General features: G+C 33.0%; 3 protein-coding genes across 6 annotated transcripts; 1 reads left to right on the plus strand and 2 right to left on the minus strand.

The window, feature by feature from the left end:
• Positions 1-205: 205 nt before the first annotated feature.
• LOC134267656 (protein GDAP2 homolog) lies at positions 206-9,664 on the minus strand. 4 transcript variants are annotated; one of them, XM_062749866.1, is made up of 13 exons: positions 9,265-9,664; positions 7,396-7,538; positions 6,573-6,651; positions 5,881-5,955; positions 5,501-5,589; positions 5,309-5,385; positions 4,885-5,047; positions 3,943-4,129; positions 3,406-3,559; positions 3,000-3,139; positions 2,593-2,647; positions 2,139-2,282; positions 206-622 (listed from the first exon to the last, which is right to left on the minus strand). In XM_062749866.1, exons 1-13 carry the CDS (start codon positions 9,420-9,422, stop codon positions 566-568), a joined length of 1,521 nt encoding a protein of 506 aa, XP_062605850.1. In that variant the 5' UTR covers positions 9,423-9,664; the 3' UTR covers positions 206-565. The 4 variants fall into 4 exon arrangements, with proteins under 4 accessions (XP_062605850.1, XP_062605851.1, XP_062605852.1 ...); XM_062749867.1 differs by lacking the exon at positions 5,881-5,955 and adding an exon at positions 6,160-6,234; XM_062749868.1 differs by lacking the exon at positions 5,881-5,955 and adding an exon at positions 6,251-6,325.
• A 5,377-nt stretch (positions 9,665-15,041) lies between these two features.
• LOC134267657 (innexin-11-like) lies at positions 15,042-18,142 on the plus strand. Its single transcript, XM_062749869.1, has 3 exons — positions 15,042-15,171; positions 16,578-17,480; positions 17,589-18,142. Exons 2-3 carry the CDS (start codon positions 16,585-16,587, stop codon positions 17,971-17,973), a joined length of 1,281 nt encoding a protein of 426 aa, XP_062605853.1. The 5' UTR covers positions 15,042-15,171; positions 16,578-16,584; the 3' UTR covers positions 17,974-18,142.
• Positions 18,143-22,596: 4,454 nt separating this feature from the next.
• Positions 22,597-24,116, minus strand: LOC134267658 (uncharacterized; the record flags this gene model as incomplete). The annotated part of the gene is made up of 3 exons (XM_062749870.1): positions 22,597-22,776; positions 22,984-23,142; positions 23,745-24,116. Coding segments are annotated over 3 exons (711 nt in total), but the record flags the coding sequence as incomplete, so codon positions are not given.
• Positions 24,117-24,602: the final 486 nt, after the last annotated feature.

A 24,602-nucleotide genomic window follows, 5' to 3' on the forward strand; every position in this document is an offset into this window, starting at 1 on the left:
GCACAAAATGAGAAGAAAAAATAATTTACACCAAAAAAAATAATCAAAAAGTATACTTTAAAACTGAATGTCATGCAAACCATATACAGACTTAAGTATATTTTAAGCTTTGAAAATCTATTCTGTATTACAGTTTTGTTAATTTATCATTTTAAGCAATTAACTGTAACTCTCTCTCTCTCTCTCTCTCTCTCTCTCTCTCTCTCTCTCTCTCTCTCTCTCTCTCTCTCTCTGGATAAAAAAATCAAAATTAGTTACATATATATCAAATTTAAACAAATAGCAAATATTAAATAGCAAGTATTAATCATTATTAAATTACAAAGGACACTTAATGAACAAAACAAAAAATAACAAAACACATGTACACCACATTCAATAACAAACAATCCTGAGTATTTATCAGTTGCCATAGCAATGTGTTAAGGATTTGTAGAACAAAGTAGAGATCAAGAATGTGTCAATCTTCTGGAATGAGCCTATGTTTAGTGGCCAGTGTCTCTGTAGATCCCGTGACCTTGTTATGACATCTATAGTGTAAAGTAACGACTACTCCAAGCCCTCATCACAAAGCCTCCACTTCATCTACACTGGGAGGTTCATAATAGCGGGGACCATTCACCTGAAATACACACATCACATCTGAGGAGTGAAGAATTTGGAGTCTTAAAAAATTGTCAGCAGTAATTCACTTTCAACAGAAACCAGTAAGTGTACTCTACTACTATGATTAGACATTATCCACCTAAACAACTCTGTTTCTACAGAAATGCATAAGAAAATGTTGATTCTTTCACCTCTTCCTTTCATCACCACCAAAATATTTTTTTAAAGGATTTAAAATCACTGATTAAATAATATACATGTATATACAGGGTTATATTTTGCGCCCTTTTATTTTTACCCTTTCAATCTTGCAAACAATTTTTTCCTCATTTTAAATTCGCCCTGTCACACTTTTGTTTAAGAAATTATACTGCGCTCTTTGAATTCGCCCCATTTTAAATTGGAGGTTTGGGCAAAAGGGGCAAAAATAAAATGGGGGCATAAATTTCAGTGTACGAGGGCCGTTCAAAAATTACGCGGACTGTGCTATTATTTACTCTTACAGACGTCATATTGTTATGAAATTTCTCAGAAATATGTATCTTAAAGATTCGAATAAAATTTGAGCAAAATTTCTGTATTTTAAAAAATTCTACTAAAGTTATCGGTATGTTGATATCGCTGATGGAGAGTTACGGAGCATGACAAAAAATTTGAAGCAAAAGCATGCGGAATCTAAAAATTAACTCATTAATTTTCTATAATTAGCGATATTTTTCGACAATTTTCTCAAATGTATCTTTAAATTGTTTCATTATTATGCATTTAGATTTCTGACGTGATATTTGAAGTACTAACAGAAATATAGTGATTTTTCTCTGATGTGATTCTCATGAAAACGACTGTGAAAATGACGTCTCCTGAATTGACGGCGCACCAAACTTTTGTCGAATTATGTGTAATGTTCGAGATATCGCCAACATAGATCCAAAATATGCATAAGAAAACATGTAGTAAACTAGGGTATTCGTGACATTCGTCCACAAAAAGCAAATTGAAATTTTAGACAGTTAGACCTCTGTAAAATGGCTATACGGGAGGACGGGAAGAAGATTATCGACGAAAACTTTATCCGGACTGTAAAGAATGTGATTGAGAGTCACCAATATCACACTTTATCTCATAAATACCTGCAGATTTTGGTTTTAAAACAAAAAAAGAATATTCTTTACTTGTTTAATATATTTTAAGCTTGACAAGAATGGTATTTAGATGTTGAGTAAATAAGGTAACTCAAACTGTACAGGTACTCTTAGGAAAATGTTGAGAAAATGAAAGCTCAATAACATATTTTTATAATGCGTGTGACGTCGAAGATTTTGCTGCTCTATGACTTAATGATATGTCCTGAAAAATCACTCAAAATTGATACCAATTTACAACATTTTGATATGAAATTTTGAAGACCATATAAGAAAAAATTCTTTTATATTATGTGTGACATTTTGCCCAATTATGTCGTCAAATATTTTTTCTGTGCAACAAGTCCGCGTAATTTTTGAATGGCCCTTGTATAGTAAGAGACTACTGACCTCAATATCGTAGTTGATGACAAAGGGTGGAATGTCCAGCTGATCTGGGAAGATTGTGCCATACAAATACTGTATACCCCGCATACTGATCACCTTATTCTTAATGTCTGACGCCGTGAACGTAGTAAAAAACCAAGTCGCCAACTGTCAAAACCAAAACAACATTTATACGATATAAATCAATTCCTGAAACTGAAGTTTTCTCTGATATTGACCTTTTATAAATGAAATGAAAACTGTAGCCTAATTATCCTTTTCTTTCAAAAATTCTTTTGTTACAAGGGATTATCTACAATCTTACTAGAGATCATAGGTGAAAAAAATTATGACACTGAAATATACAACAGGTAATTTGATCTATGTTACAAATAAATGTACAAATTTATCAATTATTGTTTATAATTACTGCTTTCTTTAATACATTTAATTTTTCCTCCATTCAGACAGGACTCACCTTTGACCACCAAGTAGGATGAATGATGTAAAAAGACTTCATATTTTTCCTGTACCTAACATGAGAAATAAAGATATAGGTACATTTTAATATAAAGCAAAGTAATTTTATCATAAAATGTAACTAACATATCATTTTGTCAATAGTTTCTGTAAAAAAATTGGTTAAAAAAATTTGTTAAAAATCTTGATAGTATATATATAAATATCAAAACTTTACATAGAACACATAACAATACTGTTGTAATTTTTTGTTTACAATGTCTTCTTTCAAACTCGACATGTTATGGCCTTAAATCCAAAAATATTTTGGTTTTAGAAAACATCAATGAAATAAATTGTGACAAGCAAACATTCATGTCATCACACATTTCTAAACTTTCAATTAAATGCATCCATGACCCTTACTTGTTGTCTAGGATACAGTAAATCTGTTTTAGGAACGACATGTCGGGATGATTGATAGCTGTTGTCTGAGTGTGGAAATATACGACGACGTAGTCCGACTCAACGATAGGTTCCATCACACGAATCAGGTACAGTAAAGCCTAAAAAAGTAAAAAAACATGAAAATCCATGTCAGCTGTAACAGAAAGTGTATAATTACATGATATATATGTCTTAAGTTATTATTATTACACATAAAGGAGATGATATCCAAAACCATTGGCAAGTTTAATTATGATTTTAAGGTTAAATGATACAGCTGTGTAATGAAATTTTGAATGTCTCATTCAGTGCTTTTCACTTTTTAAAATTATCTCTAATTTTGACAATATTACGTATATAAAATGAATTTTTGTCTTTCACGTACCCTCTCCATATTTATTGAGTTGGCTGGGAAATGTTTTCCCACTAGAATGACGACGGGTCGGCCGAATCGGTCCACCCCTGACCTGTAGATACACTTCAGGGCTGCAATGTCTGTCAGGTCATCCATCTTAGATCTCTTCAGTAGTCTCTCATACCTAAACAGTAATAACCTTGTCTTCAGAAACTTGCATGTTAATACTGTATATGCAGAATTTTTAGAGAGGATTTTGCCATTATTAGCTAGGGTGCTGAGATCATTAAAACTGAATATCACTAAAAAATTATTTCATTTTAGTTGTAAAAGTCTTTCTAGAGAGCATTTTAAAATCCTTAAAAATTACTTCTCACTAATAGTCTATAAAAATAAAATATACCAATTCTTCAGGACATTTTGTTGAATTTACTAACCTTCGTTTATTTTCTAGTCGCCTCTGTTCTGTGGAGAGACCAGGCATTTGATTGTGTACTAACCTTAGTTTGTTTTCTAGTTGCCTTTCTTCTGTTGTTAATTGACCAGACATTTGATTGTATACTTTACCTTCGTTTATTTTCTAGTCGCCTCTGCTCAGCTGTTGAGTGACCAGTCAGATGGGACATTTTCAGTTCATCAGGATCACTCTGCATCTGAGCAAATGGATGTCGACCCACCTCCACCACTGTTGATGTTCCAAACTCCTTGTTTAAATCCACCGTCTCCTCTAGTTCCTCCAGACCCTGACTGCTTCCTTCAAAGTGAAAGTGAGAGTAGAACACTGAATCAAAATTATTAAAAATAACAGAACAGGATGTCCATACTTTGTAAGAATTGCTTATGGGTGCATTTGAATTTCAGAGTGCTGAACTAAATTGGTTCATAGTCAATCAAGCTTTTTAGAAATGTTGAAACCAAGATGTCTTTAAAAAATAAAGTTCATTTTAAATTATATAATAATTTCTTCAAGAAAATTAAATTCTTGGATGAATTTTGTCTAGGAACCATACTTATGTGGTTTTGTCCAATTTATCAGCAGTCATGAAAGCCACATAATTTCTACATAATTCACCCCAATCCCTAAATGATTTATGAAATACTGCCATAAAGTTGTGATCACAAATTGAAATTATGAAATACAGCAAAACTCATTTATTACGAACACGGATATTGCAAATTTATAGATACATTGTATAACGAATTACGGATAAAGTGAAGTAATTTCATGGGTCCCTGTAACTTCGTCATAACCGAGTTTTGCTGTAGTCCTTTAATTTTTTTTGCCATGGAATCCCAAAAAGCACTATTTCTCTTTCTCTCTCTCCCCAATTCCACCTATCCCTCTCTCTTTCTCTCTCTCCCCCACTCCCCCTATCCCTCTCTTTGATAATAACTCAGATTAACTGACTGATGGAGGACAGCATCAGTTTGTCTGCGACTCTGATCTCTCTCTCTCTCCCTAACCCCCCCCCCCATCTCTCTCTCTCTGATAATAACAGATTAACTCACTGATGGAGGCCAGCATGGGTTTGTCCATGATTCTGATTTGTCTCTCTGGGATGATTGGTTCACCGTCTTCATTACCGATGTCCTCCGGTAGACATTTTATTGCCTCCACTTCCTCTTTACAGCTGCGGGGGAAATACAGTGGCAGAACTTTCATGTAAGTGTCCTGTAAATCACAATAAAATTAAATCTATATACAGTTCACTCAATTCTATTTCAAAAGTAGGGGAGGAGGGAAAAACATGTACCAGGTATGATTTTAATGATTGTAAAGTATCCTTCAATCAATTCATAATCATAAAGTATCAAACACAATTTAATGTCCTATTTAAAAGCTTTCTAATGACAATTAATCATATCAGGATGAATGACTCAATTCATAGGCTAAACAAGGTTAAAAACTTTATGAAATAAATAAGTTACAAACCAATGTGTCCTCATTACAAACAAATATCACTGTGTCAATATCTTCTCCAAATTTCTCCAGGAATCTCCGAATTGTTCCTGGTGTAAAACAGAAATGCCAAAAGGATATTTATGGATACAAATTTTTATAGAAGGTGAAATCAACAATTACACAGAGGAGCTATTTTTCCTGCTTACATTAATTGTAACTTACTAATGGCAATGTGGGCCCCGTCCTCTGTAGGATAGCCTCGTCTCATGGAGTGAAGACAGGGAATGGCCACAGATTTCATCTGGTGCTCCCTTTAATGTAAAAAAAAGGTCTAGTAGCTTTAGTTCTAAATACTCTACAAACAGAATAAAAGTTTACTTAAAATTGGAAGGAGATTAATCTTTTATTCAAGACAGGGAATGCATGAAATGTAACTGCAACTTTCTATCAAAGCTAATGGCTTGGGTACAACCTTATTCCTGTCAATGTTCACTGTTTAATATTTTGTGTCTTAATTGCTTGACTTGTTTGTGTACACTCCTGTAAAATTTTTAATGTTTAGTGTCTTACCTGACCTGTCTATTTTATGTTTTTTGCCTTACCTGACCTGCCTGAGAACACTCCTGTAGCAGCTGAACAGAGCACTCTCGGCCGCCGTGATGTATTTGATGTTATACCTGTTTAGTGTCTTACCTGACCTGTCTATTTTATGTTTTTTGCCTTACCTGACCTGCCTGAGAACATTCCTGTAGCAGCTGAACAGAGCACTCTCGGCCGCAGTGATGTATTTGATGTTATACCTGTTTAGTGCCTTACCTGACCTGTCTGAGCACTCTCGGCCGCGGTGATGTATTTGATGTTATACCTGTTTTGTGCCTTACCTGACCTGCCTGAGAACACTCCTGTAGCAGCTGAACAGAGCACTCTCGGCGGCGGTGATGTATTTGATGTTATACCTGTTTAGTGCCTTACCTGACCTGCCTGAGAACACTCCTGTAGCAGCTGAACAGAGCACTCTCGGCGGCGGTGATGTATTTGATGTTATACCTGTTTAGTGCCTTACCTGACCTGCCTGAGAACACTCCTGTAGCAGCTGAACAGAGCACTCTCGGCCGCGGTGATGCATTTGATGTTATACCTGTTTAGTGTCTTACCTGACCTGTCTGAGCACTCTCGGCGGCGGTGATGTATTTGATGTTATACCTGTTTAGTGCCTTACCTGACCTGCCTGAGAACACTCCTGTAGCAGCTGAACAGAGCACTCTCGGCCGCGGTGATGTATTTGATGTTATACCTGGGTCCCACCGTGTGGATCACAAATCGAGCCGGCAGTTTGTGTCTTTTGGTAGTCTTTGCCTCCCCTGTCTTACATACTGAAAAAATCAGTTAATGACTCATATTTACAACCAAAAATAATTTTTCAACCAGGACCTAGCAGTATTTTTTTTTTATTTGGAAAATGCTTACACAGCATCATTACCCTGGACACCATCACAAGTAACTGATTGATTTAAGAAAAATTGAACTTTCCAGAATTAAAATATGAATTAATAAAATGCTCAATTCGTACATGTATGCATGCTGCACTTTTGTCTAGTTAATTCTTTAATGCTTACCTGATATTGCGGTAAAGAAATTCCTTACTATTAACATTAACTGATTCAGTATTAGCAAAACATGGTGTAAATCAAAATAAAAGTCAAATTAAGTGCATCATTCATGTTCTCTGAAAAAAGGTCATCTCCCTTTATTTAAAGCACTAGGTTCACATGATAAGACAAAACATTCCGTCTCAATATTCAGTGGTTAGAGCACTGCACAGCACACAACAAACCCTGAGCATGAGTCCCAATTATGACATCAATTTTTTTAATCAACTGTGACATTTGGCCCCTTACATACAAAATACCCACTATTTCCTTGAACAAGCTTCACAGCATTTCATTAACTCGTAGAATTCAAGGACAAATTTCTGCAGATAGAGTCACCATGTTCACAAGTGTGTGAAAGTCAGTCAATATATCATGCCTCAAAAGCTCCATGGTTGGAGCTATGACACACAGAGACTTGATTTTCACCACCTGTGCCATAAAGATGCTACTTTGCTTGTTACCTACTTCTGACATTGTTCCTGATTTCCGCCACTAAATCAGGTCCACCTTTCCTATAAATAGTTTCTGTTTCTGGGAGTTTGGCATCCAATCTTTCGTTGGTCAGGTTAACAATCCCATGCACCACAAGACGAGTAATATCACCACACCTACAAATGTATTTCTGGTTGATGAAAATGCCCAATATTAGGCAAGCGGTAAATCTAGTCTTCCCGACTCCCGATGCCCGACTCCTGACGGTCCCGGATTTTGGATTTTTAGCGATTTCTTTTTTATCGGTGCACAGAACTTTTTCAAACTTTGCATGAACATTTTCTAGGTTTAAATGAATTCATTAATGCATAAAAACTCTAGGAAACATGCGTATTTATTACTGAATCAGCAGTATCACCTGCCAAAAAGCAGTAAATCTAGTACTCTGATGTAAATGTTAAAACCAAAAACGGACACCAGTGTTTTCATAGAATCGCGATTCAAAACAACAAAATGAAGTATATATTTTTTCTTAAATAATAGGAAAACCTCATTTACATACCTTATAATTTATATGCACAAAAACTATCATATATTTTCTTTTTTTTAATTCAAAGTTATGCTCATCAATTGTCGAAACATAGCCGCGATAAGCGGAGACTTGAGGTTTCGTAGATCATAATATTGATATTACTTGGGAAGATATTTCTTCTTAAAAAAGATGGAATTAGTATTTCAGTGAAATTGGTGATGTTAAAAAAATATGAACATTTTAATTTTTATAAAATCCATAACTGTAAACATCAAAATGACTTTTAAAGTGAGGTTCCTTAAAAATTTCAATCATAGAATTTTTTTAACATGCTAATGCAGTCGATAATTACTTATTATATAATAAAACCTTTATTTAAGTAGTGTTAGTCTGGTTACCTTGGGTAAAATAATTATAATTCCCTAATCACCTGATACAGTGAAAATGAAGAGATATTCTGTCAAACAAAAAAAATAATTATGTATGGTAAACTGCTGCTAAAACAAAGCTATTAAGATAATTAAGTTGTAATCGGAGACAAACCATGGTCATTAAAATATTACCGTAATTAATCTGATCATGTTTTTGTCATTGTGTAGGTATTCCTATGATAAGTAAAATTTAGAGTTAACTTAAAATCAATCAACAAAAAGTAAATTCAAATTTAAAGAAAAAATAAAACAATTAAATAAAACGGGGGCTCCGAGGTAGAACCATGTCAAAGTCATAGAGCCTGTGAATATGATGTGACAAAGAGTTCTATACAAGGAAAAGAAAGAAAAGAAATGTGTTTTTGTGCATACAAATTATCTGGCATGTAACATGTGTAAATGAGGGTTTCCTTTAATTTCAAAAAAAAATTATATTTCATTTATACTTCATTTTGTTGTTTTTCATCGCAATTCTACGAAAACATCGGCATCGGTATCCGTTTCTGGTTTTCACATTTATAACAGAGTACTAGATTTACCGCTTTTTGGCAGGTGATACTGATGGTTCAGTAATAAATACACAAATTTGTTAAGGTTTTTACGTAACAATGAATTTAAACCTAGAAAATGTGCCTGAAAAGTTTGAATAGTTTCTGTGCACCTTGAAAAGAGAAATCGCCAAAAAATCCAAATCCGGGACCGTCGGGAGTCGGGAAGACTAGATATACCGCTTGTCCCAATATTATCACATTTTCCATATGCTCAAACAAAAATATATTTATATTGGCATGTTCAGCATAAGTTTGTGAAATAGATAACAAAGACCATATATGCTCAATTTTCTCAATGTTAAATCAGCGAAAAAAAAAGTTTTCATTTGTCATGTTTGTACTGAAAACAACACCAGGATATAAAGAACAATCAGCAAAAGAACCATACCACAGAATAATTTTGGAGTTTAAATTATTATTCCAAGGAAACGGGGAGATTTCAGCATCTTTATCTTCCTCTGACGTCATTGGCAGCTGCGTTAAGTTCCATCGCGTCAATTCATCAAGCTCCACACAGTCTGAACGAGCTCCTAACGGGTCATCCATTCTTTTTATCTCTCTTTCAAACTTCCGTTTTCGAAAACTAAAGTAGAGGAAAATTCCTGCCAATGTTTCCGCTCAAAACTTTTTTTTCCTCTGCTACATAGCTACCTATGATATCATTGACGAATTTATCTTAATCTATACAATGAAAACGCAAGTGGAACTATTATTTCCCTCTAGTTTTTGTTTACTCTAAATCACGAGTAATTTTCATCCAGTATAGGGAAATCCTCCATCTTGTGATCATGTGATTAAAGTTAAACCGGTATCTATACATTTCGTTCTACAATCATTCCAGTCCCTCCTCCCCGCGTTATAGCCGCTTGTCAACTGTAATTTCATAGATTTTATTCATATATCTAATTAACTAATTTATTTATTTAGAATTAAAAAAAAAAAACTTTAAAACACTTTTCAATCACATATTTATTTATAAATATATATTTTTTGTAATATTAGACTCAATGAATTTACAATCAAAGAAAAGCACACAATTATACGAAACACACCATCCTGAAACCGAGCATTGTTGCATTTTTTGTTTGAGGCGAAATACGTTTTCTTTATTTCCAATTTTAACTTCTGAACAAAAGAAGAATGAGAAAAAAAATATTTCTGCAAAACAAAATTTTAGAATGCGAGAACAAATAGATATCTTAATTGTTTGTCCAAACGAAAAACAAACTTGTCGAAATTACTTATTACATTATTTGTCTATTACGATAGCCCATTGGGCTCAATTTCACAATCCAACTTTCACAAAAGTGGTGGGACAAATTAATTTACCTTATTTTGTCAATTTTCTGAGATCTTGATTTTTGTATCTTTATATCAAGGTAGGATTCTTCTCGATCTGGTTTCTGACTAGATGAAACATTCAATTTGAAAGTATATTTGCTTATATGTCTTATGTGTAAAGGATTTGTATAATTCTTATATTTTTCTTTCCTCATCAGAATTATACAACTTTAAATAGAAATGGTAAATTGCGTTTGAAAACTAGCAGGGACTATATTTTTGGCGCAAAATTACGATATAGCAATGGATTTAGCTATAATTTTTACACGATCAAAGACTTGAAGAAATTTTCAAATGTAAATTAAATTAATTATAAGGGACTAAACTTTCAAAATATATCAAATAAATATGATTTTTCAAGCAAACTAGAACTGTGTAAGCTTTTAAACGCTTCCAATCAAAGTACAGATTTGAGCCAAAAATCCAAAAAAAAAAAAAGAGGATTTTTTCCCTCTTAGTAAACGATCAAAACTTTTTGTTTAAATTGTATCATTTTGTACATTGATAAGACAACTTTATTAAATGTGAAAATAAGAAAAAGTTAAATATAGGAAGCATATGAAAGGAATTAAGGATATGGAGATAACGAACAGTATAATCAATCTCAAAATAACTAATATATCCTTGAAAAAAATAAGATAAACAGAGAAAATTCGAATTAGCGAATATCCAGTTTAGTTAAATTATTTATGTAAATTTGGTAATATCATGCTATAGACCCGATATAGTAATATCTTTTTATGCAAAAGAAACAATCTTTAATATTTTTGGAAATAGTAGTAGGCATCACATGATTGGTAACAGTCTTTTTTATTCATAATGTCAAGGAAAAAGACCTTGACCTGACCTTGCGTCTAATATAAAACGGTCAAATTTAATCTCACTGATACCACTATCCCTTACTGATATTGTCTTCTTGATTCTGTGAAAATTTCATTAATTTTTGAATACAAGAAATATGAGAAGAATCCTACCTTAAATATTTTTACTTCAAATTCTAGATAGAATGTATATATATAAAAAAAAAAAAACGGCGGAAAAGGAGTGATTTTTTTTTTTTTTTTTTTTTTTTTTGCAGTTCATAGTCTTGAAGTATAACTTTTTGAAAAGTCGCGTTAACTTTGAATTGTTTGAACAGCGATGCGAAAGACAAAATTGAAGGTAAAATGGATTCAATTGCATAAGAAATACTAAAATTGTTGCTTGTGATCGTCCAATATCAAAATAACCGTTTGATTATCATTTTAATGAATGAACTTGATAACAAAATCTAAAGAAATTTGAGACTTAAGTAAATGTTTTTGGTTAAACAGCAAATGTTTCGTGTTATACGCGAAACTTACGCGTTTATTTGAGAAAGTTACGCGGTTTTTTTTTTCAAGAAAGTTAGAAAGTTACGCGTTTATTTGCAAAAGTTTCGCGTTATAACGCGAAAAATTAAGTCTGACATGCAGTTATTCCTTATATTTACATGGTATTGATTCCGCCAATTCACGTGCTACAAGCCCCGCTTCTTGTCCCGCCCTGCACCTGATTTTTTTAGCCGCGTCTATCGATGAACCAGTACATTGATGGAGAAATAAAGTACATTAACTATTTGTAATTTTATCTCGAACAAAGACATTGGAAATGTAAATATTAAATTTTTATAATTCGCAAATATTAAGATTCTCGAGTTACGAAATATATATTATCTTTAAAAAATATGCTGGATATAGAAGTGTATTTGTTGACAAGATCAGAACAGACTGAAATGATGACGTTATCCCAGAGTGCTGATATCCTTGTTTCATTAAGGGGGATGTACGGCCACCTTTAGTGCTGTGAGAACAAAATGTAAACATTTCTTCAAATACATCATATTTTGATCAAATTTTAAGTCCTTATGATAAAGATACAATAAATATGCATAAATGAATGCATGTTGTGCATATATAATCTATACTTTTGCAGAAAAATGCTCTTGATATGCTCCTTAGAACTGCGCAGCTACAGAATTCAGCAGAGCCTTAAAAAATCCAAAAAAATATGCAAACTGTGCATCAATGTTCTCTCTACAACCATTTGTTGAGAAAATGTCTAAATTTTGCACTTTTAAATGATAATTTCAAGTTCAAAACAAGGTATCGTTGTCTTCAAAAAGAGTTTAAAGAACCATGAAAGTAGTTCATGCATAACAGCACGTGGTCTATTTTTAGCACAGAATTTTGTTTTCCAGACCTCTTCTTAATATGGAGGGACATAACAATCTTTAAATGTAGAAGAGAATTACAGTTGCAAAATATTTCAAATAGTATGAACACTTTTAAAAGAGGAAATGTGTTATAGTATGGCTTGAAGTAATTTATTTAGTATTATTATCGAACAGTTGTTAAATAATGTACTTATTGATATCAAAGAAAAAAATCTTAAACTCTTTGATTCCAGGTAAGGAAAATGAGCACCATCAAAGTTAAGAATTAAGAGTTTGTAAGTTTGCCACAGATAACATATAATATATATTCATTGTAAAGAATAAATTTGGTGCACACATAGCCAAACACAAGTTCTATAAAATAGCATATGCTGAATAAAGTTTTGCTCATAATGACGTCATTATGCAGGTACTTGTGACGAAAAATGGTTGCCTCAGTGGACCTCGTTTAACAAACGACTAAAATATTTATGGTATATCTTAAAAATGCCTTTGAAGTAGCATATAAGAATTTGTTCATAGTTTATTAAGACAAATGACTTCCTACAAATTCAATCAATGATTGGATAGATCGTTTTAGTGAAGGAAGGCAGATGGTTAAATATGATACTTGTTATATTGCCCAGTGATATATTAGCAAGTTTGAAAAGGGATGTGTTTTTAATTAAGCAATATGCTATCAAAGACCTCCAATTAACACTTTGAAAAATACTTGAATATTTCAACAATAATATAACTATCAAATACCTAAGATATATCGTTTACTTTTTGATCTACCCTCGTATAGTCTGTCAAATAAACATTTACAATTTTGATTTTAGCGGAGCAACATTTGAAAAGGAATGAAATCATTCAGAGTGGGTTAGGAGATTTAATGAATAAGAAAACTTTTTCTATTTGCCCTTTTTGTCAAAATTACAATTTTACAGAGTAAAGAAAAAAATCAACATTCATAAATATTTTATACCATCTTTAAAATGACGTTTAGTGGTCCTCCCAACTCAGGGAAAAATTATTGGGTCCGTATTTATAGGTGAGAAAAAAATTCCTAAAATTTTAAACATATTCGTTGACGGAAGAAAAAAAAACATGTAATGGGATGTAAAAAAAAAAATGAGTCGGGCCATTTCTAGGCAGTAGATCGGGAGAGAGGGCAACCAAATATTTTTATAACAAATTGTCTTATAAGGCTAGTACATGTTCCATCACATACTTAGTAATGCAAATTTTTTTAATCTTTGGCACTATTTTGAAAAACAAACATAGGATTTTTTTTTGGGGGGGGGGGGGTAGCCCCTTATTTTTTTTTCGTGATAGACATAGCATATGCAATGGACTTTTCTTCGCAAACATTGTGCTTGCTTCTAAATTTCAAAGAAACAACTCAATATATTTTATCAAGCTTCGTATGTTCAATGAGCGAGAGCTTACAATGTTGTCAACATAATGAGACATGATGCGTTTTTATGTCCAAACATTACTCCATACAATATGTGGTTCATTGCAAACAATCTAGCTATTTATGTGAGGTGCCTGAAGGAAATCCTATAACTGCCTATTTTTTCTATCTAAGTGCTAAACAAAATAGACACATGTACCAACTTTTCGAATGTAAGACATGTAATTACAATTTGTTTTTCATGCACCGCATATTGTTTAACATTTTCAAATTAAATGCTAAGCATCCTCCTTGCAGTGCCCCATTTGAAAATAACTTCTATCGCCACAGAAAAAAGACCCGCCGTAATCACATATGTTTAGGACATGTTTTATCTTTTTTCTTGAGTTTTAATGAAACCAACAAATCATCAAGACTTGTTCCATGAAAAATAAAATATAATCATGGTAATAAACTCATCTATCCACAGCAGATATATGCACATGCCAACCACGTGCTCAGTGGAATGATATTATCGAGGAAACTCGAGCTGTAAACAGAACAGTTTTTCCCGATTTGCTGGAGTGGGGTTAAAATCGCTTTTTTTCATTAATCAGACGATGCAATGCAACAAATAAAAGTAGTAAGTAATATAACCTAATGATTATTACTTAGTAATTTCTTGTCTTGATGTTATTATGGTCGCATTTATTCTAAAACCAATGCTATTCGAACTTTGTGTGACAGAGGAATGGCGGACGAAATAAACACATGGCCTCAGGAAGACACCCATATGAAAAATCAAATTTTCAAGAATTATGGATAATGACAAGAAAAACGCGAAACAAATGGTTGTAGCCATATTATCAATGAATCAAACTAACACTATATTCAATGCATTTTTCATCTCGTGAATGCTGTAGCTGCGCAGTTCTAACATGATTAATTTCCTCCTAATTAAAACAAAATAAACTTAATTATTAACTGATTTTGGTCTCTAATAGTAGGTAATTAGTGCATTAGCACTTTGAGTAACTTTGGGCTAGTTTAGTAGAGTATTAAGCGCATTCTTGGTATATATTTTCTTATTTTACACCAGACTAGATCCAATATGGCTTGTACATCCCCCTTAACTTGTTGGTCAAGGGATTGGCTCGTTTTAGGTTCATTCATTTTGCAATAAACAAATATATATTTATTATATCAATGAGATTTCAACATGGCAATGGGGGATAATGTATTTCTCAATAGATCCCTTGTGTAGACGTCTGTTTTTATGTGAGTAGATCCTGCTCGGCGCTCCTCTGTTATTATATAAACCAGCCCGCAGTGTGAGCACTCGACCAGTCTGTAGGGCAGCTGTGTGTGGAAACTGCTGATCGGTGAGTCATTCTTGTTGTTTACCTTAGATTGAGTTCATTACTCTTTGAGTGTAAATTTTACGGCTGTTCAAAATTATATCGACATACCTTAGTAAAAGAAAGTGTTTCCCCTCTGTTTTTAAATAATTCAGAAAATAGCATTCTTTTAAAATAGACTTACGTGGTTTTAATAATGAAAATGACGAGAATACCAAAAAGTTTAGAATCCCACTATTGTCTGAACTGGTACTGCATATTGCGAAATTTCCGTACCTTCCAATCTAATTATGTATCATGCAACTATAGATCGCACGTTATTGAAAGCAATATGAGCTGCAACTTTGATGTCGGAATTCTTTATTGCAGAAATGCAATTAACTATTTCAACATGTTCAAGAACAGAGAAAAAGAACATTCACGTAACCTTCTGTTGTTCATATAAGAACTATTTATAACCTAATTATACTATATATTTGATTGTATAGAGGTCTTTCTTCTGAAAAAATATTAATACTTTATTTTAATAAAAAAAATTAATAACAAACAAATCTATCATTATAACTCATTTTAATGGCAAAGTAACGTTCTCAAAAATGTAGCTCATATTGCTTTAAAAAATCCTGTACGTGAGATTAGTCAAAAAGTACCGACGTCGTTATAATGAGAAGTAAGCAGGTTTTACTAAACATCGTCTAATTCTGTGAACTTCTACACACGAGTGCATTCTGACATAGATTTGATATTTTCAAGGTCGCATCAGACGTTTATATACAGTTGTATGTTAAAACATCAGAAAAAGCTAACAATGTTATCACAGTTCGCACATATCACAGTTTCCCAATATTTTAAAGATTCAGATCTGTATAGTGACTTCTAAAACGAAAGGGAAAATAAAAACTTTGAACTTTATTTTTGCACACAATGTACAGTCAAGATCAGAGGTGGGCCAAGAACCTTTAATGGGAGACAAGTTGTTTGATAAATGCTTTTGAGAAAAAATGATTGTGTTGGTAAATTTCAGCCTACTGGAAGCAGTTTTAGATGGGATGTGAATGAAATTCAAGCTTAAGCCAAATGAAAACGTCGTCACACGCTATTATAGTGATAATTAAGCTTTGTTTTGTATACGTTATATATAATTGCAAAATTATTGAATAGGAAATGGGCGTAACTATAAATATGTATTTGTACATAGTAACTACAATTATACTGGTTACATGATTAAAACAAAAAAGTGTACACACAGAGTTGTTTATGTGTCTTCGAACGTATGCTCAGCTTACAGTTCAGAGTTCCAGGCTTTCGTTTATTTTTATCATTACTCACATGGTTTTTTTCTTTTCTTAAAGCGTTATTTTACTCTTCATGTTATGTTTATTTTTTAATAAAGTATAAACGCAAACTACAAAATACATTTTTTTTTTCAGATCAATCATGTCCAAAGTTAGCTCTCCTTCGTATCGGGAGAGTTGGGTGGACAAACTAAATGGAAAATGGACGCCATTGCTGTTCCTCATCTTAGGCCTTCTGGCATTTCTTGGTCCCCTGTTCGTTAGTCCAATCGAATGTAACTTCCCAGCCCCCTTTACTGAGCAGAACGTAGCCTACGCCAAGGCTCGCTGTTACGAAGTCAAGCATTTCATGAGACTGTCTGATCTGCCCCTAAAACCACGTGGTGTTTCTAATGAAACAATATTTTTGATTGCAAATGAAGACGAGGACCAAACTGGAGAACGAACATTGTACCAATATGTGTCATTAATTCTAATATTACAAGCAATATTTCTCCGAATACCGTTTATGGTGTGGAAATTGGGAGAGAAAAGATTAGGTATCCATTTCACTGTCTGCAAATATAACTCCGGTGATGGCAGCAAATTTATGGGTAAAAGGCTGGCGATTTATTTACAGAAATGGATACAGGACCGTAAAATAAATATTCTCTCCCTTGGATCACTCACTCTTTTTCATTGCTTTATCAAATTGCTCTATTTTGTGAGCGCTTCCACACACCTTGGTATCTTGGATCCGTTCCTAAAACAGGAAAGAGAAATCAGCTTTGGATCTCAGATCCTAGGAAACATACGGGAAAACAATATCTCTCTGTATCAGAATTCTCCAGCCTTCCCACGACATGCATTTTGTGAATATGGAATTGTGTATTTGCAAAATACCCAGAAATATCTGGTTCAGTGTACCTTGCCACTTAACCCCTATCTAGAGCAGATGATGGCGGTGGCTTGGTGGTGGTTGATTTTCACTGTCGCCGCCACCGTGGCGGACGGTCTCCTGTACTTCTTTGGAGCTGTGCTTCCTTTCTTCAGGCTTTGGTAAGTTTTGGTTGACAATAATTGATTTATATCAAATCGTAAAGGGAGGCATGCAATATTTCATGTCAACAAATACATTTAAAAGTACAAATGTTGTAAATTTTGCAGGTTTGTAAAAGCGAATCTGATGACAACAGAACTTGGAAATTCAAAGCAAGCACTGTCGGAAAGAAATATGAAAATGTTTGCTGACGATACCTTGGGAGAAGACATGGTAACCTTCCTGAAGCAAGTCCAGGAAAATGGGAATGGGTGCGTGGTAATGGAAGCGGTTACAGAACTCTGGAGAATTCAGCATGGCGGCAGTGACACAGAACCGCAACAAGCTAGTTATCCATCACATCAATCTACGTCTGCGATGAACCTGGAACCAATACAGACCACACAACAACCAGAAAATATCCAGGGAGGTCAAAAGGCACCCCAAGGGCAGGTCTATCTACCGCCGACCGCTCCTTCTATTTACCCATCATATGCGACCAGTGCACCGTGAAAAAACGAAGACGAATTACCTTTATTGGTAATTTTTTTTTTATCTAGCATGTCCCCTTTAAGGATAGAAAAACTTTCCTTTTTGAGGCATTATATAAATATATTTTAAGATAAAGTTTTATATCATGTACTGTTTACTATGTACTTTAAGGACGTTCGATCCTGTGTTTTTGAGTGGAATTTGGTCTGGACCTTTATTTCTAAAATTTTGCATCGTTTGTAAGTTTTAACGTTGAATTTAGATTCTACAATGCAAATTAAACTATATCCATTGCAAAAACCGCAATTAAATTCCATTCAAGAAGGGTTAAACCAGGGACTATACTTTGTGGCGGAAGGTTTACTAGACGAAAATTATCAATTTATCCCTTTTGAACTTTATAGAGTAGTGTTAATTTTAGATTCCTATTTTTCCATGCTGGTTGCACACAAAGCTGTTTTTTGCAGTGAAATGTGTTCTGAAATCGTATCTATTAAATTATCTTATAAATTCTTTCGACGAATTATGACATATTTTTTCGTTATATCTAAAAATTTATATCATATACCCCCACTTTTGATGTTCTTCTCTGAATATTTAAGATAACTTTGACCTATCTGCTTAAATTCAGCAAATGTTTAAGACTTAGTAATAATTTACTTGCTTGTTAAGTTTAAGTTATGAGTGCAGAAAGGTCAAATACTTGATTATGTGTAGCAATTTGAAACTTTTTCTTAGTCACAATTTTAAAGTGTCTTTTTTTTAAATCGACTTATAGTTTATTTTGTTCCATGCTTTATTTGAATAAAAATATTAGAGGGAAAACGTTGAAGATATAATTTTTTATTGAGACAAAGATTTCAGTGCAAAAAGGTCATATTTAATGTACTGTAGCGCCAAAAGAAGCATATTGACCCCCGTATTTTGATTTGATTTTTAATTAAGATGTGTAAAGAAAGTGAAAATATACTTGACAAAAAAAGTTTAAGACTCTAAATATGAGGATCGAACGTCTTTAAAAGTAGATAATACATGTATTTATACACCTTTTTATGTACTTTAATATAGACGGTAGAATAAAGCAAGTTGTAACATCCTTACTGGTTACGATTTTATTAAAAAAAAAAAAAAGAATACAATTGTGTATATTAATAATGTTGGGAATTTTCTTCATTCTTTTGAGTACTTCATGTACCTGGTCACAGAGGTAGTGTCCGGTCATCAGGGGATGCTCACTCCTCAAAGTCACCTGATCCCACCTTATTTGGTACTCATGTTACTAGTGGGTCTGAGTTTTTTCCCTGTTCACGACAAGTTTCGTTAAATGCATTGATGAGAGTGATCAATTTTCTTATCTTCTTCTTAAATACTGAGTATTTGATTAATTGGACAGGTGTGTTCTTTTCGTTTTAAAAATCACCCAACATGTGCACAGTATCGGACCCGTCCAGATGAGCTACGTTTGTAACAAGTATTTCGAAATTCCTTGCATATGGTATTTCGAAATAAGTTGTTTATATCATTTTCCTATCTTGTTTTAGAAATCTGAGCAATAATATTTTGGATTTTCTATATTTCAGCATGAACATCAATAAACAGACATAATTTGTCGAAATGCACAAATGGTGCATCGATCAAAGTTGTATCGCAATTAGCAATTGTCCGAGGTCGGAACGTCCTGAGGTAATCCCTTTGGCAATTTGTTTTTGATTGCCATCGCTTATAAACCCAACAATATTTTCTTTAAAAAAACATATATTTTAGAACAGAATAACAGTATAACGTTCGTTTTTATTAGTATTTGTGATTGGAAGGAATATATATAAAGTTAGAAATTACATGTAATTGTTTCCATTTGTTTTCCATATACTGTTGATATGTGGATATGAATCAAATGTCATGAATGAAGGATATGGAGATAACGAACAGTATTCAATATCAAAGTATATAAATTATAAAACAATATAAAAGAGGAGCAGAGCAAACACGGACCTCCGAAACACAAGGAGGTGGGACCAGGTGCCATGGAGGAGTGAGCATCCCCTGCTGACCGGTCACACCCGCCGTTTGCTGCTTGTTGAGATCTGGAAATAACGGAAAAATCCGTCGTCAATTCAGTGTATAATTGTATAAATAATGGACTAACAATTACAAATTTAGTTTGAAAAAAAGTCCGTCAGTATTTGTCTCAATGATAAATTGTATTTGCTGACAAGGTCATTGTATCGACCATAGAACTTACGAAATGATGAATTTAAACGAAACTGTTAAATATCCGTGTGTTCACACATTTGATAATCACTAAACATCAACTTTTGGGTGAGTAAAACAATGTTGAACTTTAAAAATGTTATGATTAATATGTCCATGTTTATAGATTAAGATGCATTTTATGAAGAGTTTTCATTTGGCATAGTAGTCAGTGTTTAACATTTATAAACTCAAAGTAAAACAAAAACTTTTTCAACTAGCGTGTTCCCTTTTAGGATAAAGAAATAACAATGTACTATTTAAACATGTTAAAATGCATTATCAACTAGTAATTATTTTTATCTAGATATATAGGGTTTTTTTACATACCAGTATATCTTTTACTAAATACATGTACAACAATATATATAATATATAAAATAAATAAGGTTGCAATATCCTTAATGGTTACGGCTTTCAGTTTGTTTTAAAAAGAATACAATTGTGTCTATTGGTGGTGTTGGGATTTTCCTTCATTCTTCTGAATTCTTCAAATACGTATATCTGATGAACACATGGTGCTAAGGTTTTGCCCTGTTCACGATACGTTTTGTTAATTGTATTGATGAAAGTGATCACTTCTTATTTTCTTTAATATTTGATTAATTGGACAGGGGTGTACATTTCCATTTGCAATCATATTATTAGAAATTAAGCTACATTTGTTTATTATCGGACACATCTTTACGTTTGTTATCTTTCAAAATTCCTTGCATGAGGTATTTCGAAATGCCGGTATGTTGTTTACTTTACTTAGTATTTTCCTGTCTTGTATTAGAAATTCGGGGCATTAATACTTTGGCTTTCCTATGCTTCGGCATTAGTATCACTAAACAGACATAATGTATCGAATTGCGCAAAAAGTGCATCAAAATTGCGTTTTACATTTATAACTTAAAAGTTAATTTTCTCATTTTTATAAATAAAATAACATTTGAAAAACTAGACTAAGAATTCTAAATATGGTAAAAGAATTTCCACAAGTGAATCTATGCAATTACCGCTAGATCGTTGTACAGTGTACATCTAGAGTGAATCTGAAAAGTAAACGGAGCTGAATTGTTTAAATTACAGAGGTCAGCATCTGTGGTTATACTGAGTAGGTCTAACAGTGATTACCGGTTATTTTATTCAGTGCTGCATTTAAATTTTAAAGCAGGCGTGACTTTATTTTGGATCACCGTAGTTCTCGTATATGTATAGTATCAAATGATATTCATTAACTGTTACAGTATTTTATATAACCCTGCTCCTCGCCTCTAATTTTATTGATGATGATAAAAATATCGAAAATTACATGTACTTTAAAAATTAGAATATATATATATATATATATATATATATATATATATATATATATATATATATATATATATATATATATATATATATATATATATATATATATATATATATATATATATATATATATATATATATATAATTATATATATATATATTTTATATATATATATATATATATGCTTATTACATTTTCAACAGTGATGAAATATTGTTATTCATTCAATTAATGATATTTTGTGACAATGTAAAGAAAACTGGAGAAGTCAAAGAAAATGTAATTAACAAAAAGTCTAATATTTAGTAGTTGAATGAGGTATTTCTTTCACTGTGATACAGGAATTTTAGTATTTTCACTTGTCCTTTGCACTCGGGTCTCTCAATCGTGAAATAAATTTTACTAAACATCCTCTATGAAATACTATTATTACAATTTATATATTTACATGATATATGACTTTCTTTGAGGTTTGTGGTCGTCTTAATTCACACAAGACTTCTGTCATTCTTTCATAGTCCGACAGTTCGTTGTAGTACTTTCATAGTCTTCTTTTGTATTTGTTGTGGTCGTCTTAATGCACACAAGACTTCTGCCATCCTTTCAAATCTGACAGTTCGTTGTAGTACTTTCATAGTCTTCTATTGTATTTGTTGTGGTCGTCTTAATGCACACAAGACTTCTGCCATCCTTTCATATCTGACAGTTCGTTGTAGTACTTTCATAGTCTTCTATTGTATTTGTTGTGGTCGTCTTAATGCACACAAGACTTCTGCCATCCTTTCATAGTCCGACAGTTCGTTGTAGTACTTTCATAGTCTTCTATTGTATTTGTTGTGGTCGTCTTAATGCACACAAGACTTCTGCCATCCTTTCATAGTCCGACAGTTCGTTGTAGTACTTTCATAGTCTTCTATTGTATTTGTTGTGGTCGTCTTAATGCACACAAGACTTCTGCCATCCTTTCATATCTGACAGTTCGTTGTAGTACTTTCATAGTCTTCTATTGTATTTGTTGTGGTCGTCTTAATGCACACAAGACTTCTGCCATCCTTTCATAGTCCGACAGTTCGTTGTAGTACTTTCATAGTCTTCTATTGTATTTGTTGTGGTCGTCTTAATGCACACAAGACTTCTGCCATCCTTTCATAGTCCGACAGTTCGTTGTAGACATTCGCCGACAATCTCAGAAACAGTTGATTCTGAACAGCGCATACCAAACAGATAATTTTATGTTTTTCCATTAAATCTCGATTTAGTTGTCTTGCTCCATCCTAAAAACAACTTAATCATATTAGCATTATATCTAAACATCACATTTGAAGACAGCAAAAGAACCTTATAAATATTTAAAGTGAGGTTAAAAATAATTAATTTTGCGTTTTGCGACACAAAGGGTTTTAAATACAGTTTTCATTTACAATCACTTGGACTTGAATACTGAATTTATCTTTTTGGTAAGTTAAGATTTGTATGCTTACAGTTGTAGCTTGATATTCTTGGTACTGTGGCAGTGGGACAAGTCGAATTCTAGGAGGTTTCATTGAGTCTGGGATCTCAACACATTTTGTACCTAATCTCTCCTCCAATAATAAACACGCCTTCTCAAGGAGATTCTCCGTATATCTGTTTATCTTCTCCTGATCAACAAAAATAACTTAGCGAGTTTTACTTTGGAATTTCTCTATAAAAATACAAGGGTGAATTTATAAAGTAAGTAATGTCATGTTCTTATTTTTGTTCATGGATGGGTGTTCTAAATTTTTATTTTAAACCCATCCATGTTAATACAGAAGTTCAAGTTCAATTTCATTTATTCACTCAAAACCATCTCAAATACATGCTAAATATATTTACAGCATATAAATTCAGGTTAGAGGTACAAGTATATTATATACATAGTAAGAAAATAAAAGGGAGAGAAAAAAAGAAAAAGACATATGAAACATGTAATAATGAAATAAGTGAGGGGGAAAACCATGGAGGACAGACTAAATCATATATTTTTTATATAAAGGCACAGAGTTTTTTTTATGTCTTAGCAACTTGTTTTATCATCAGTTAAGAAAATTTAAGAGTATTTGGTCCAGTGAAGTATTCATAAATACTCTTTTTTCTAATGTTTGACATTGCAGTGCATTCAAGTATAAAATGGAATGAAGTAGAATAAGACAATTCACATGTACTTAACTAAAAAAGAACAATTTAATTAATGTAAACAAGATCAGGTGTAAATGGATACCATTCCCCCAATATCTTTAAAAAACTTGAGTGCGTCAGGCACTAAGTAATACGGTATATTGTCACGAGTGCCTTGCATCATGAACTCTGACTGGAAGCCTTCTCTGTACGTAACTGACGTCACAAGCGGGGTACACCATGTTTGATGTTCCTCGGCCACCCACAGCACTGCACACCCACGAGGTGTGTATAACCATTTGTAGAAGTTCCCTATGTAAAAGTCAGGTTTCAAGTCATCAAGATTCACCGCTATCTGACCTAGTGCATGGGCCCCGTCTACTAAAACCAGAACTTTTCTTTTTCTGCATTCTGCTATCATGTCTTTCAGAGGAAATACCAGAGCGGCAGGACTACTGATGTGATCTAATGTAGAAATGAAGAAAAATATTCAAATTATAAAGTTAACGACCTCATCAGTATGCATTTATCTTCCACAGAGTGACATTCTTAAAGACTGGAAATAATACAACATAGAAAAAAGAAAACTAGGGCTAATTGTAACGGGGACCGTTACAGATGTTCCCCAAACGCTCCCCAACTCCCTTTTGGTGCCATATTCCCTGTAAGCTCCATTGAATAAGACATACTTTATGCAATTTAGACTTAAACAACTTTTTTTCAGAAGAATACAAAATCGTATATTTAAATTTTAGCATTGCACGCGTGCTCATTTGAATGCATGTGCGTAATGACCATATCATCTTGTCTACACTATCTATATATTTTGATATACTTGATTTCAAAGCACTTAATCCAGAAGTATTAGAAATATATACTCATTCAAACGTATTTCTAATTTTACTCATTTCACGTGCACGCACGTGCAAGCATGTGCATGATGACCATATCTTCTTGTAGG

Source organism: Saccostrea cucullata, unplaced genomic scaffold, assembly GCF_032062105.1.
Source record: "Saccostrea cucullata isolate Sc308-1 unplaced genomic scaffold, CSIRO_AGI_Scuc_v1 ctg9829, whole genome shotgun sequence".
In the NCBI taxonomy this organism is placed as follows: Eukaryota; Metazoa; Mollusca; class Bivalvia; order Ostreida; family Ostreidae; genus Saccostrea; species Saccostrea cuccullata.

What these genes read in the sequence shown, in the direction of transcription:
- LOC134267657 (XM_062749869.1), top strand. Translation starts at nt 16,585, where the DNA reads ATGTCCAAAGTTAGCTCTCCTTCGTATCGGGAGAGTTGGGTGGACAAA. An exon ending in CTTCCTTTCTTCAGGCTTTG is followed by an intron (nt 17,481 to 17,588) that starts GTAAGTTTTGGT and finishes TAAATTTTGCAG; the next exon opens with GTTTGTAAAAGCGAATCTGA.
- LOC134267656 (XM_062749866.1), bottom strand. Translation starts at nt 9,422, where the DNA reads ATGGATGACCCGTTAGGAGCTCGTTCAGACTGTGTGGAGCTTGATGAA. An exon ending in TTTGTAATGAGGACACATTG is followed by an intron (nt 5,048 to 5,308) that starts GTTTGTAACTTA and finishes TGTGATTTACAG; the next exon opens with GACACTTACATGAAAGTTCT. An exon ending in ATCCTACTTGGTGGTCAAAG is followed by an intron (nt 2,283 to 2,592) that starts GTGAGTCCTGTC and finishes TGGTTTTGACAG; the next exon opens with TTGGCGACTTGGTTTTTTAC.